Source organism: Agelaius tricolor, unplaced genomic scaffold (genome assembly GCF_023055355.1).
Source record: "Agelaius tricolor isolate 1412-34295 unplaced genomic scaffold, bAgeTri1.0.p SCAF_72, whole genome shotgun sequence".
NCBI classification, from domain to species: Eukaryota; Metazoa; Chordata; class Aves; order Passeriformes; family Icteridae; genus Agelaius; species Agelaius tricolor.
Window position 1 is genome coordinate 132,734 of NW_027269332.1, and position 12,831 is coordinate 145,564.

At 48.3% G+C, this 12,831-nt stretch overlaps 1 protein-coding gene across 8 annotated transcripts in view; it reads right to left on the bottom strand.

The window, feature by feature from the left end:
* Window positions 1–6,175: 6,175 nt before the first annotated feature.
* The window catches only part of PRR5 (proline rich 5), a 64,374-nt gene continuing 57,718 nt past the window's right edge, over window positions 6,176–12,831 (bottom strand). For 7 of the 8 annotated variants that reach the window (XM_071417948.1, XM_071417953.1, XM_071417950.1 and 4 more), the window contains 2 exons: window positions 10,407–10,545; window positions 6,176–7,728 (listed from right to left, as the gene is read on the bottom strand). In XM_071417948.1, coding sequence (XP_071274049.1) covers window positions 7,187–7,728; window positions 10,407–10,545 — 681 coding nt within the window. In that variant the 3' untranslated portion in view covers window positions 6,176–7,186. The remainder of the gene's footprint in view (window positions 7,729–10,406; window positions 10,546–12,831) is intronic. The other variant, XR_011677029.1, reaches the window with a different exon arrangement.

Here is a 12,831-nt window from a genome sequence, read left to right on the forward strand (position 1 = left end):
CTCTCCCAGTCACAACCCTCAACTCACCTGAAGCCTCAATCTCAAACATCATTTTTAACACTGGGCAGATGCCTCCTGTGACATGATGAATCTGCTGAAAGAAGTGCTGTGCTTGACACAACCTGGGATCTCTGGAAGCTGTACACCTCCTAAAAACAATAAAAACACAAAAAAAAAACCAAAACCAGAAATTGCAGATATGCTTTATCACCCCTAAACACAAAATCCGAAATCGTCACCTTAAGTACTCCCTGTATTCCATGCCATTTTCTTCACAGTATCTTCCAAGCCTCTATTGCTTTAGATGCCCAGAAACACCTGCTGAAAGCAAGCTAAGCTAAAAGAGGCTCTTCACTGAAATAACAGGAGAGCTCTCACCCCAGCACATCCCAGAGAGGGAATGAAGCCCCTCAGCAAAAGCTGGGGTTAATATACCCCTGATGGTGCCCGCCTCCCATTCCCATGATGCCTGGGAAAAGGGAGGGGGCTAATCCCACCAAATATAAAAGCCCTCAGAGCAGCTACAGCTGTTTGGCTCCTCTGACTCAAATTCAAAGGGAGTAAAGGCCTTGTTATAGAAGAAAGCTCTTCAGAAAAATAACAGCGCTTTCTTTTTTACAACAACTACTTGGAGCAGAAGAACAGAAAAATGGTAAGACATAAAGCATTGTGTTTAGGTAGCTTACCTAGATAAATTGGGTAATTTGCTGTTAACTTACATAATTATTCTGTGTTTAACAAAAGCCATCTAATAAATTAACACCCAAAACTCCAGCAGCCCAGCTGTCCCTACCAAATCTCTCTGTTGATACATGCAGTAAACAAAACCAAAATCCCAGGAATACCTATCAGAAGTCTATGAAAGAAACCTCTTGAAATTAATCCTACCTCAAATACAAACCAACCCATCCAGAAAGTGAGCTTCACTCAAAAAACTATTTACACAGAGTTAATAAGACCAAGAAATAAAACAACACACCATCTACCACCAACGAATAGAACGGTGAAGGAAAAAACCCCAGGTTTTTTTCTTTTTTTTAATTTCAACTAACTTCCTTTATTAGCTAGAACCAAAGATTTTGCCAGGGCTGTAACAACAACAACTTCTTTTTCTTCTTCTCCTTCTGAAATGTCCCTTCTCCTTCCCAAATTCCTTACAACTTCTGAGTTTGAATCCAAGCCAAAAGCAAAATTCGTGCACTTGTGAGTCCGGTGCTCCTGTCAGATTCTCTGTCTCCCTCCACATCTTCTTACACTTTCAGTCTGAACGCTGTCCTGCCCTGATGAGTTTGACAGAAGCATTGGCACATGTTAAGAGAGCATTTCCCTCCCTCCCTGCCCAGAGTGCCCAGAGCTGGTTTCCTTAGCGCATTTCAATCGATCCCAAGCCCGCAATGATGCGCGCTCACCTCAAGGCTCACAGCAAGCACGCAGCAGCTCAGGCTGACTTGGCTCCAGGGCTCCGTGCCTTAGAGAGCTGAGAAAACTTCCCATGAGCCTCTGTTCCAAGACATTGGAATGCAATTTCCCTGTGCATTTGGTGGCAGCTTTGGGTCCCTCTGGGGGACGGCACCCAGCGTGACCCCCGCCCCTCGCCCGCCCCCCACCTGCTCCTGCACCGCCGTGGGGCTCCCTCTCCCGGGCACCTTGGGCTGCCCCCAACGGCATCAGAGCCCCGAGTCTTCACCCCGCCTTTCCCTGACCCCCAAAGAAGGCTCCGAACGAATCCGACTGCCCCGGACAGCAGCGCAGCGCTTCCCCCAAGCCCTTCCCACACGTGCATGGTCCCAGCAAGGGATTCTGCTGCAACAAGAAAGGGGGGGCAGCCCCCAGAAGGCTTGAGGTTCCTGCCCAGCCTCGCTGTCACGGGCCAGGGGCAGCGAGAGAGGGAGCGGCACAGACGGCGGGGACGGCCCGGCACGGAGCGGGGGCCGCTCTCAGCGCGATGCCGGCAAAGCCGCAGCTCCGGCGCTGTCGGCCGCGCTGCTTGAGCGGCACGGGGGGATCCGCCGAGAGCCTCCGGCCCCGCGCGGGGACTCCCGCAAGGGCCCAGGGGCGCCGGGCTCCGGCCCTCGGGGCTTTATTCTCCGGCAGCCCGAGCCCCGCGGCTGCGGGGCAAAGAAGGAAAGGGGGCACGGGAAGAGAGGAGCGAGAGCAGGGCACGACAAAGGGCGGCGAGGGAGCTCGGGCTGTGCAGGAAAGCGGCACGGGAAGGGAAAGCCCGGGACGAGGGTACACGGAGGCTGGGCACAGGAAGGAGAGAGGGGGAACAGAAGGGAGTAGCGGGCTAGGGACAGGACAGGAAGGAGCCGGGTTTGCGGGAGGAGAGGGAATGGGGGAAAGGGAGCGAGAGAAGGCGAATACGGGGAGAAGGAAGGAGGGCTAGAGAGAGGGACAGGCGGGGAAGCCTCCCAGAGCCCCGGCTGCACCCCGAGCCCGGCCCGGCGCCTCGCCCTGCCCGGGATGCTGCGGCGCTCGGCGGAGCTCGGCTCGCTCCGGAGACGCTCGGCTCCAGTCGGCTACTGTCGCCTCAACTCGGCTCTTGGCGCCTGCATTCGCCTCTTCGGCCGAGCTCGCCTCGCTTCGGCCCAACTCCCAGCCGCTCTGTGCCTTCGGCGCGCCTCGGCTCCGCTCGCCTCGCCTCGGCTCCCCGACGGCGGGCGGGCAAGCGCCGCCGCCTCACGTTCAGCTCGCCCGGCTCGGGGCTCTCCCGCTGCCGCGTCCCGCCCGATTCCCAGTGCAAGTTCTACTAAGGCCGATGCTCTATTGCAGAGTTACGTTGATGTGGTAAACAATTCTTCTTAGTATTTAGGTTCCTTTGACAAGTAAAGATTTTTATTATTCTTTCCAACTTTGTTCATTTCCGTTCACCCCTAGCAAGTGGGTTCTAGTAACATTCACTGCCTGAGAACGAGATGTGGAAGTCTTAAGCTCTGTGATAACTTTTTCAAACTCAGCAACCGAGTAGAGACAGAAATGAGAGTTTTCTTCTTTGCATTCATTTCTCCTCATTCCGTTCCATTCTGTCTGACACGGGCCAGGCTGGGCTCTACAGGTTACTGCTACTGTGAGCCCATGGGAATTCCAAGATATTGGCTGCTGCTTTTTGCAATCACATCGTCTGCAAAATGCTTTCAACCAAAAGTCTGCAAACCACAGGCTGTTAAAAAACTGGAGCATGGATGGTAAATAGTCTGAAACATTTGACAAATACTGATCCAAAATCCAAATTTAAAAGAAACAGCATCTAAACATTGAAAGGCAATATTGAGTAAAATGCCAAAATTTAATGCCAAAGTAATTTACAAAACCAAGAGAAATGTATTTATAACTTTGTATTTTTTGAAAAGGTATAAAATTAGATTTGTGAAAGGATACAAATAAATGCTTTCAATAAAAGTATTTCAAACTCCCATTCCCGCTTTTCCCTTATTTTCTGAGGGATTTAACAAACACTGCTTGATGTTGCAGACTTGGAAACTCCTAGTTAGGAAGCTGAAGGGCAAGAATGCAAGAATGCAACTCTTTTGGGAAAATAATTTTCACTTCCATAAACAGCAGAGAGGGAGGAATTCAGGGCAGAGTTAAAATCTTAAAAAAAAAGAAAAATTAGAAAATGTCAGGAAAAAGATGGGTGTAAAATGAGAGGGAATCCTGGATGGCTGGAATGCTGGAGAAGACTCTGCACCTTCCTGAAATATGATGGTGACAATGTCATTTCCAATGTGTCGCTGCCTTTCTGCCTGGCAGAAAAAAGGAAAACAAGAAAGGAAAACAAGAAAGGAAAACAAGAAAGGAAAACAAGAAAGCAGAGGCAGAACAAAAGCCACAGGCGGTGCCTTCCACACCATCCGTGTGTATTTGAGCAATTGTGTGCCAGAATAGCAGAACAATATTCCTGAAGTGCCCCCAGAGCCATTGCAGTCCCTGTGACTGAGGCCGGGATAAAATCATGGCCTGGCTGTGCCAGGGAAAGCTGGCAGTGCCACGGGGCACACACCAAGGCAGCCCCTGCCAGGGCAGATATTGCACATGTTCAGAGAAGCACCCAGAGTTTCCATCATTCATGGGCATGGCCTGGCCATGGGAGCGCCAGCATTGCACACACAGCAAATCAACCGCTGGAAACCAAAGGCCAAAAACTCTGGGGCTGAAATATTCTTGGTTACAAAATATTGGGATTGGCCTCCATTTCCTGCTGTGATCCTGTCATCAGCCCAAGGCAAGAGCATGAGCAAACTGCCACGTGTCAGAAGGCATAACCAGAATAAATGTCAGAATGTGCAATAAATACCAAATGCAGCCATGTGTGGGTCATTCAGGTCAATCCCTATGGATGTGTGAGGCACAGCACACACATGTGCCCATGCAGCATTTCTGGCTTTTTTGGCATTTCTTGCTGCCTTTTTTGGGCTTTTTCTGGGCTTTTTTTGGTGTGTCTTGCTGCTTTTTTGGGCTTTGACCTTTCTTGCTGCCTTTTTTGGGCTTTTTTTGGCCTTTCTTGTTGCCTTTTTTGCCCTTTTTTGGCCTTTCTTGCAGCCTTTTTTGCCCTTTTTTAAAGTTTTTTTTGGCCTTTCTTGCTGCCCTTTTTTGGGCTTTTTTTGGCCTTGCTGCCTTTTTTGGGCTTTTTTTGGCCTTGCTGCCTTGTTTGCCCTTTTTTTGGGCTTTTTTTGGTCTTACTGCCTTTTTTGCCCTTTTTTTGGTCTTTCCTGCTGCCTTTTTTGCCCTTTTTCTGGGCTTTTTTTGGTCTTTCTTGCTGCCTTTTTTGGGCTTTCTTGCTGCCTTTTTGTGGACTTTTTTTGGCCTTTCCCCTTGCCATTTTTCTGGCCCTTTTTGCCTTTTTTTGGTCTTTTTTCTTGCCTTTCTTGCTGCCTTTTTGCTGGCCTTTTTTTCTTGCCTTTCTTCTGGCTTTTCTTGCCTTTTTTGCCCTTTTTTTTGCCTTTCTTTTTGCTTTTCTTGCCTTTTTTCCCTTTCTTTTTGCCTTTTCCTTTTGCCTTTTTCTGGCCTTGCCTTTTTTCTGTTCTGTCCTTGCCTTTTTTCCTGCTGGGAATTGCTGCTGCTGGAAGCAGGGGGGTGGGGTGCCCCGGCAGGCAAAGACGTGGCCATTTTTTCCCCAGCAATGAGCTGTGCTCATGACTCCAAACGTTCCAAGTTCCTTGGGGATGAAGCTGTGTGGAGGCACTGTATTTGTTACGTTTCAGGTTATATTTTGATGGAAGGCTTTGAATCTTACCTTTTCCTCCCTGCACTGCGTCCTCAGAACACGGCTGTGGGCTCTCCTTGTCTCCAAATCCAATAATAATTCAGGAAACAGAACAGTGTTTGTCAGCAAGAGTGAGGGTAGAGACTGCATGGCAGCTTGTACCACTCCAGGACACTTCTGGGAATCATGGCTCCTGCCATATTCTGCATCCCATTTCAGCAGGAGTTCCACTCTCGGCTGTGCTTTCCAAGAGTTCCTTGAGACTGAGGGCTCATCACAGCATCCAGCTCAGGAGCTACTGACTGACTCCTTCCACCAAAGCACAGACACAAAATGGAGCTGCCTTCACTGCAAAGCCCTGCTCAAACCTGGAATGTGCTGCAGGATTTCACTGCAAACCCCTGCCCAAACCTGGAATGTGCAGCAGGATTTCACTGCAAAGCCCTGCTCAAACCTGGAATGTGCTGCAGGATTTCACTGCAAACCCCTGCCCAAACCTGGAATGTGCAGCAGGATTTCACTGCAAAGCCCTGCTCAAACCTGGAATGTGCAGCAGGATTTCTGCTCCACCTTGGGATCACATGCATCACTCCTCTGCAGCACTGCTGATCCAGCTCTCACACCACTGTTACTGCAAGGGACAAAGTGCTGGGTGTGCTCAGGATAGGAAGAGCTGCAAGGTTCACACTTCCCAAAACCGTCACTGACACCAGATGCATGATGGTATTTCTAGAAGAATATAAACATAGAATGAGGATTTCCCTGAGAGGCCAAATTTTCACTTATCTAGGAAACAACTGAGTTGAAATCTCTCCATACAACAGATGCTTCAGGAGCTGACAGTACAGATTTCTCCAAGTGCCACATTCAGAGCAGACTAATTTTGGTCTTGGAAGCCAATTTTGAGACAATCCTCCCAGACACAAGGTACTGGCTGAGGAAACAGTGAAACAGAAAATGAGGCACTCGGCATTGTGTGACATCAGGAAGCAAATTTCTGTTTATTTGCCTTTCTTCAAGAACTCCAAGTCACCATCAGGCAAAGGAGTGCATACAAGGATGTACAAGAAAAAGATTAAAAGAGACTTCTTCATTATTGTATTCTGTGGCACGAAAGCCAAAAGCCTTTTGTATTTGTTTGTTGGTTTGTTTTTAAAGGCCATGTTTCTATTCTGGCTGAGGTGTTGCGCTTCGGAGAACAACCTACCATCTGCAGGAAACTTCTCTAGAAAATCACAAGGGAGCACAGCTATTGCTGAGCTGTTTTCCTGAACAAACACTGCCAGCTGCGCTAATAGCATTTCACCAGACACTTGTGAGCTTCTGATGCCCTAGGTTTATAAAGAAATAGGAAATCCATCTGCAGGGTGACAGGGATGGGGAAAAGCAGTTGGAGTTGCTTCCCCCTCAGCAGACTCCCAGCTGCTATAACCAAACTGGGTTTGTTCAGTACAGCCACAATGACCTGGCAAACCTGCCTGAGATCTGCCAGGCATAGAGAGCTTGCCCACAGTCCAATACACTGTCTGAGTAACTCATGTATCATTGACCCCACAGTTTGTGGGGCTGTATTGCCCACAGTCCAACACACTGAGTAACTCATGTATCATTAAACCCCACAGTTTGTGGGGCTGTACTGCCCACAGTCCAACACACTGAGTAACTCATGTATCATTAAACCCCACAGTTTGTGGGGCTGTACTGCCCACAGTCCAACACACTGTCTGAGAAACTCATATATCATTAAACCCCCACAGTGTGTGTGTGGGGGGCTGTACTGCCCACAGTCCAACACACTGTCTGAGAAACTCATATATCATTAAACCCCCACAGTGTGTGGGGCTGTACTGCCCACAGTCCAACACACTGAGTAACTCATGTATCATTAAACCCCACAGTTTGTGGGGCTGTACTGCCCACAGTCCAACACTCTGAGTAACTTCCATGTTTAATGAAACCCCAGAGTTTGTCTCCTCACATCCTTCACACAATGCTCTGCCTGTTGACATCCACACTGTAGGCCGATGAACTGGGACAGCCTCGGCCAAAATCAATGAAAATGCCTTCAGAGTCAGAGTCGATGGACTCCAAGATCTGATCCACCACGTTCTCCGGGCTGGAGGACGGAGCTGGCAGCAAGGCAGCGTGTGTGTCCAGCTCCAAGGAGCTGCGTGTGTCGCCGGTGGAGCGGAAGGGTCCCTCCTGCCGCTCGGCTGTGCCCAGCTTGCTGGGGCAGTGCCCCGGCGCGGCGCCGGGCCTCTCGTGCTCTGCGGGCAGCGAGCCCTTCACGGAGCCCCTGGAGCCGCTGTCCGTGATGGGGGCGAGGCTGGGGTAGCCCTGGAGCTGCAGGCAGGAGGTCATTTCGGACACCGAGTGCCTGCGGATGCCGGCCCCGTTGGCGGCCGCGCTCTCGCTGTCGTACTCGGCCACGGGCGTCAGCAGGGGGTTGTTGTAGCTCTTGGAGCGCACCACGGGGTTCTTGGGCAGCATCTCCCCCGACCTGGAGCGCCTGAAGAACCGCTTCTCTGTGAACAGAGAACCACAGTCACACCTGCACTGCCTCCTGGGACGGCACCACAACTATCCGTGTTCAAAGAAGTGTGAAGCCCTGGTTGCTCACAAGCTTTTCTGAATGAAACTTCTCTAGAACAAGACATTTTGCTGATTTTGGAGATTAACAGGCTTCAGACTTCCTAGATTTCTTTAGCATACTGAAGAGCCCAAATTTATCTCAACAAATAATAACTGAGATTCCCTTATATTCACACAACTTCAGTGGCTGAACTAGAACAGTAAATACAGTGAGAGAGGTGATAGACAGTTGTAAATACTTCCTTTAGACAAGAACAGAAACTGCAATTCTGTTCTTTTTCAGGCTATAAACATTTTTACTCCTTTTTTAGTAGCTGAAATCTAACTTTTCCACCCACCCTGGGAAAATAAAGTCTCTTCAAATTTGGAGCACAAGAATTAACACAGGCAGTTTTTCTACTAATTCTGGAAAAACCTTCTAAGTTCAGAGACCACATGGGGGAGAGTGAGACCACATTCAAGAGTGACTGAAAATGTTAACTAGAGGGCAGTGCCCACAGAAACCTCTTTCTGGGGGTGCAAATCTGCCTTAAATCCAGCAGTGATTGCCTGAATGCTGTTAAGCAAGTGGGGATTTCAAAAAAAATAGGCAGCAGATGGCAGCAAGTGAGTGCTGAGCTCCCTCTCTGGCAGTAGCTGAGCGCTGGAACGTCCTGGCAGTGTGAATAAAGTGACCATCACAACCACCACTCAAACTCTGTGCAGTCTCAGTGCTCAGACTCACTCCTGCTATCAGAAGAAAAAGTGCTGTGAATAACAGGTCTCACTTTTGGAGCTTGCTTTCTGCTGCTCTCACTTTGCCATCCCATGAAGAGGCACAGCTGGAGCAGAGGATCAAATTACCCTCTGGAAGTCACACAGCCACTGCAAATAACCTGTCTGCTTTAAATCAGGATGCTGGTACATGTTCCCTCAAACATATTCCAATCTCTTAAATTCATGCTATTGTGCAATTATGTGCTTACCTAGACACAAATTCCAATCATATGCTGTGCTACTAAAAAAGCCAGTTTCTGTATTTAAGGCTGGATTTTGCAGCTGTGTCTGCCTCAGCAGTGAAATCATCTGATCCAAGTTCATTTCTGGACTTTTTCATTGTTAGGAGTTTGAGCTGGTAATCAGAAAAGGTTCCTGGGGCTGTGAACTCTGCTAACAACATGCTACCAAAATAGTTGAGGAGAATGAGATGCATTAGTTCCACACAACTCCCTGGCATCCAGGCTCAGTGATTGCAGTCAGACCCATTTCAGGAGAATTGCTACATCTACAGCCCAGACTGCAGCAAGAGCAAGTGCCCAGCCCACCAAAATCTTCCTAGCCTCTGCGCTCATGTCATCAGACATTTGTTTGCTAACGATTCCTTTCACTGATGCTTTGGTCTCTTCGGGTGCATTTTTCCTATCTTGACATACAAAAGCTTGTATTTAGAAAATGTCCATTTGAGGCTCCACTTAAATGCTTGTGGCCTTTTAATGGCAAGCAATAAATACGAAGTAGTAATCCCGAACCATTTTCAGGACATAACCAGCCTCCATTTAGTCACTTCAAACTCATTTGTTTCTTAAACACCTGTTGCAACACAACCATTTTGCCATTCAGCTCCAAGAGAAAATCAACTACTTTACTGACCATTTCTGACAAGCCAACAGGCTGAACTGACTGCAGAGAAAACATGCAATTGAACTGATCTGCCCTTCTGCCTGCTCTATTTAACCAGGCCCTCCCAGTATTTACAATCAAATACTCAGGTACTACCACGTTTCCTTTGTCACTTGCACTGCTAGTATCTCCCTTGTATTTTGACCAGATTGCATTGGTATGTAGGATGTTGCACCCTCACCCTGGCTAAATGTTGCCATCACAGAAGTCACCAAAGGCTTCAGAGCTCCAAGAATCAGAAATTAAGCTGGAGGGAACTCAAGCTGCCACCAGGCCAGCCCACGTTTCCCCCTCGCCCCTTATGGACGCTGATGTTTGTGACAGGTAAAAGTGTCTCAGCAGGGAGGATTCAATGATCTCCAGAGGCAATGCATGGGAAATTAAAGAGAATTTTCCTTCCATGTACTAGGAATTCTCACTGCTATGTAAGACCCACTCTGTATTTCTTATCTCCACTGGGATGGAGAACAGCTTATTACCTTTATTCTGCAGAAAGCTTTTACATGCTTGGAGGCTTAGGTGTTAGTCTTTTCTAAGACAAATTCCTACTTTCTTCCCTAGTTTTAGCAGCCTTGTGCAATCTTTGTATACTAATGAACACTAATGAAAATGAACTACTGACTACTTTAAAGGTGGCCTCTTGCTTCTTCCTCTCACTGTCCATGAAGCATCCTGTGTTAAAGCTCTCTTGGTAAAAGGCAGAATGGACATGCTAAACACTCTAGAATAATTTTACTGATGTTTTTGTTACTGAGCACTTTTATGATGAACTGTTTCCATCTTTTGCCATGGCACGGTTCACTGTGGCTCTGCACCTGGGATGGTGTTAAAAAAGAAGCCTGATGTACTCATGAAAGCAGTGGCAGCACCTCCTGTGCAGGCCCTGGCCCTGCATGGAGTGAGGTCTGGGAAGCTCTGTGTGCTGTGCCAGAGCAGTCTGTGCTGTGCTTACCCAGGATACAGGCAGAGTGCGTGAAGGGTCCCTCGCTGGAGTACAGCCCGTACGTGCCCAGGTAAGGAGAAACAACCTTCTGGAGCAGGGATTCCAGCTTCAAATAATCTTCAGACACACCTTTGGACTCATGGACCCCCTGAAAAAGAGCAAACAGCCAGCATGAGCGCTGCCCCCTTCCATCACAAGCTCTCCTGGCTCCCCAGGGCAAGCAGAGCAGAACAAGCATTTCCACTGATGAAAGCAAAGGCGCCCTGCAATGTGAGCCTGGTGTGCTGGTACAGCTGATTCCTCTGCTGTGAAACCAAGAGATGGGAATCAGACCAGAGCTACCTGCAGGACATTTAAATCCAGCAAAGTACATCCTGCTTAGAGCACAGCCCTCAGGGAAGGACAGAGGACATGATCTGTAAGGAGGAATTAAAAACATCCCTGGATTTTTTGCTGTTGCAACCTTACAGTGACTTCCTGAATGATGGCATCTGGTACCACAGGGTGTCACTGCCATCTCGGCAATGCCAACAGCATTAGGAAAAGGTGAAAGTGAGACCCTCAGAAATACTTCTGGCCAGGATATTTTCAACAACCAATATTTCCAGTAAAGAGGTTTGTTCGCTTTCCTCATCCATCCCCTGGCACCTATCATGTTCCAGGCAAAAGTCACATTATAATCAGCATGGTAAGAATCATCCACAGCCAAAATGTTTAGCCTTGAGCTGTTAACTCTGCACTTCCACCCACAAGCACACTTGTTAGGTGGCAGAGGGGACAGGCAAACCTTGCAGAATTGCATTGTCCCTTCAGCTCCCAGCTGCAGAGTGTGGGCTCCATGGGCTCTGAGCAGAGCCCCGTGCACTCCTGAGTAGGATACCCCTTGCAATATGGAGCAAATTCACATTTTCCACGTGCTCAACACGTCATGCTGCAGAATTAAGATCCTAAATGCCATACTCAGCAAGAACTCTGCCAGAATTTAGGAGATTTCATGATGTGTTCCTGAGCTACTGTACAAAGAAACTGATTGGGATGAAAGGCTCTGGAGAGCAATATAAAGAGCAGATGAGTGAAGCTGCAACACTTCCTTCAGCACGTGAAAGGATCCCGACATTCAGGATGTGCTCACAGCTCAGTGTGACTCACCAGCCAGTCCTGAGTGACTCTCAGATGTGTTTCTGAATGGCTGACTCCACACCCTGCTTGCTGCCCTGCCTCCTCACTTGATAGAAGTTTATGAATGGAAAATGAATAATGGCTAACAGACAATTCAAATTTGGACAGAATTTGAATTCCAGCTCAGCAGTTTTTAAATAACAAATAACGATCTTTGGTGATGTGCTATGTCCTGAAAACCTTTGGGACAGCCACAAATAAAAATGTGAGGACAAAGACATATCCAGTGGATCCAAAAGCTTGCAAACATCAAAGGAACAGTAGAATGAGCCCACAGTTATTCCGCCAGGCAAAATTAACACTGGAATAATTCAGAAGATGTAATGAAGGTGCATGTATTATTTCCAAGTCATTCCTGGCTTATTGAGCTCTGTTCCAGGGTTTCTAAACCTGCTGGGATTTAGCCAAGCCCTCAGAAAGGCAGCATGCCTGCTACCTTACTACATATTCACAAACCGATCATGAGCACATCAAGCAAAGGCCAGGGCTGGGGACATGCCACAGCACCAAATACCTCTGGAACTGTCTCCTAAACAGGACACATATGAGTGGCAGAAGCCAGTGATATTTAGCATTGCTCATGCCCAGGCTTTGCTGTAGAGCTTTAGTTACTTTTCTACCATTTCAGTATTTTTTGTACTTGTGAAAGACAAATAGCTAAATATCAGCTGTGGGTAAAGAACCCTGTCGCAGTTCTTTTAAAAATGGATGGTCTAGAACGAAATTAAGTGAACTGAGACAACCTTACATATGAGAAGTGTTCCTTGGTAACCAAAACCAAGAACAAAAGAAGAAGCTGACCTACTAAAGAGGGCTAGAAAAGACAGAGAAGGAGAAAGGAAAATGGAAAAGGAGAGCAGGGAGAGAGAGACCGAGAGGGAAAGCGGCATTCAGACCAGCAGGATGGGAATGGCTGTCGAGGAGCAGGCAGCGCGGTATGAGCTGCGCCTGCCCCACAGGCGCGGCCCCACAGGCGCGGCCCCACGGGCCCTGCCGGCCCCACGGGCACGGCCCTGCGGGCGCGGCACTGCCGGCCCCACAGGCGGGATACTTTTAAAAACATATACTGAAAACTGGTAAAATACGTGGTGCTGGCTGGAGCCAGTGCTGACTCTGCACTGTGCCTTGGCACAAACATGCTCTGTTACCTGTGACATCCTTCCTGCGTTGACCATTGTTTAAAGCTTTTCTGCGGGGGCCTGATGGAGCAATCCGCTTAAACCTTGTACTGGCTGTGGAGCTTCTGTCAGAGTAG